The following is a 2,500-nucleotide window of genomic DNA, read 5'->3' as shown; positions in this document are numbered from 1 at the left end:
AGAAGTAGAAGTGTTTTTCAATCACCTGGATAGACCCAGCACCAACGAAAACGCAGCCGCGCGGAACGCCGGAGATAGCGAATCTTCAAAGCTTAACGCTCAGCATCAGTCCGATACCATGTTTCAGAATAGTATGCACGCGATGTCCCTCCCCACCGCTACTGCCCCTACCTATCACGAGACTGCAGGGGCGAACAGTTTTATGCACGCGGGCACCAGTCCCGTGTATGTCCCAACGACGAGAGCGGTGCTTCCTATGCAATATGCCTCCGGACAGTCGGTCTCCACCCCTAACGGTGGATCCTCCATGTGGATGCAGCCTGACCCCTCATACAGTACCCCAAACACGCATCCCTCAGTGTCTCCCAGGTTCGCCTTTGCCCCCTCACCGAACTCACCCATCAGTTCCCCCACCGTGAGGGCTGACCAGGCCGGATTTAACGCTCCCCTGCGGCCCAGCGGCATCAGTCCATATTCAGCATGGAGTCCGGAGCTGTCCTGGAACTACAACATGGCCTTACAGCAAGGCCTAAGAAGACCGGGAGCCGGTGAGTCCATATTAATATCAATCATATTCCATATTCTCTCTCTCTCTCTCTCTCTCTCTCTCTCTCTCTCTCTCTCTCTCTCTCTCTCTCTCTCTCTCTCTCTCTCATATATTACTTGTATGTTCTCATCTACGATTTTTGTTCTTTGCTTGCTGAAAATAATAAGAGGGGCTATTGAATTCGCCGAGTGTAGATTGTAAATACACAAATGCCAATATAATACATGCGCATAAACACGAGCTTATAATGTCCAATTAGTGGCAGAATCTCTCAGGCCTTGTCAATGTCTGTCGGCCAATGGCCGTGTCTGTTTCATATTACATCTTTTGAACGTGTCGAAATTTACATTAATTACTGTGCCAAATCACGTGTTACACAATTAACACGCTATCTTGTTAATTTCACTACGTTCTGCTTATCATTAAAAACATCAAGTATTTTTTTTTTGTTCTTCACAAACATTAAAAGAATTGTTTTATTGAAAAGAAATAAAATATTATGTATATATCTTTTAAAATTAATGTGATGTGATGTAAATTTTATGATAAAGTAAATAAGTAAATTAGATATACTCGACATGTTATAAAGCCATAATCATTCTAGATTATAAGTCAACTATTACAGCAAACTGCCAATAAAAACAAGCTCATTGAAAACGCTATAAACAATGCACTATCTTTGGAGCTAATTTATGAGCTTTATCAATTTTTCAACTTTGATATCTTAATGATCGACGTAATATATTTGCATATATTTCAAAATGCTACATAATACATAATTTCATAATAAATCAACTAACACGCTTAATTTACTGGCAAAAATTTAACCATTTATTATTCTATTTTTCTTTTATTGTTGATTTTTGTTTTTGTAAGATGCCATTGGGACTTATCGTGCAATGATTTTTTGATTAAAATGAAAGTAAGCGATGTTGATTGCGATTAAATTTGCATTGATGAACCTTGATAGATTAATGAGGATAAATGTTATCTCACCCCTCAATATAAAATGGACCCCGCTTCTGATAACAATTTCCTATCTATACAAAGGAAAAAATATTTAGGGGGAAATTTACAGAGAAAGACAGACAATGAAGTGAACCATATTAAGATATTTTATCTTTTGATGCTAGCTTTTTTGTCAAAGTACATGTATAGAGTAATAATATTATTGCCAAATTTCTGTAAATAAATTATTCAAAAAATTAATTCTTAAATATTCATTAAAGAATATGTACAGTTAAGTAAGTTGTAATTCATATAATTTAATTTATCATTATTTTATTTCAATAAGGACTAAATATTTTCTATGTATTTAAATTGTGTTAATTTTACTCTTTTGCACGCCAAAATTTGTATTGAATACTACGGAATCGTTGATAATAATCATATTTATCCATGTTTATTCTTACATTCACACATGTTTATTTTTACGTTCACTTATTCTTTAAAATGATAGAGTTGTAGAATATAAAAACAAGACTTCTTTTTTTGATTTTTACCCTATGAAGCCTTGATGTTTGTACACGTGTTATTAAAACCTTCATTGAACGAAATCGAAGCCATTCATAGAAACCATCTTTGGTCAAATGGTTATGCACGCTCGCGCGTGTAACTTAATGTAGTGGAAGCTGAATAACAAATACTGGTTAATTCTGAAAATCAACAGATGCATTGAATATTGGGAAAATGCGACAGAACCATCATAGAAATATAGGAATTTTTACAAGAGCTTGAAACTGAGGAGAGTTGATTTCTATATCCTAATGGCCAATAAAGTGTTCACATTAAGAGAAAGCTTTAAGCAAGTCCATCAGAATAAAAATATGCTTTAATATTTTCTGCCGTCCCCGATCTATTTTTTTTTTACCGCGAAAATCCTCCGTCACCAAAATAGAAACTGTCATAAATGCCGATCGGTGGCGGGTGAGGGGGGTAGGTTTTGAAATATTT

The 2,500-nt window shown here is 35.9% G+C and overlaps 1 protein-coding gene across 4 annotated transcripts in view; it reads left to right on the top strand.

The window, feature by feature from the left end:
- LOC105332606 (transcription factor GATA-4) overlaps positions 1 to 2,500 on the top strand; it is a 30,775-nt gene that overhangs the window by 15,819 nt on the left and 12,456 nt on the right. For all 4 annotated transcript variants that reach the window (XM_034477188.2, XM_034477199.2, XM_034477177.2 and 1 more), the window contains one exon: positions 1 to 548. This exon is cut by the window's left edge and continues 378 nt beyond it. In XM_034477188.2, the coding sequence (XP_034333079.1) occupies positions 1 to 548 (548 nt within the window). The remainder of the gene's footprint in view (positions 549 to 2,500) is intronic.

Source organism: Magallana gigas, chromosome 5, assembly GCF_963853765.1.
Source record: "Magallana gigas chromosome 5, xbMagGiga1.1, whole genome shotgun sequence".
Taxonomy (NCBI): domain Eukaryota; kingdom Metazoa; phylum Mollusca; class Bivalvia; order Ostreida; family Ostreidae; genus Magallana; species Magallana gigas.
Note: the sequence above shows the minus strand (reverse complement) of the source record. Positions and strands in the feature narration are given on the sequence as shown.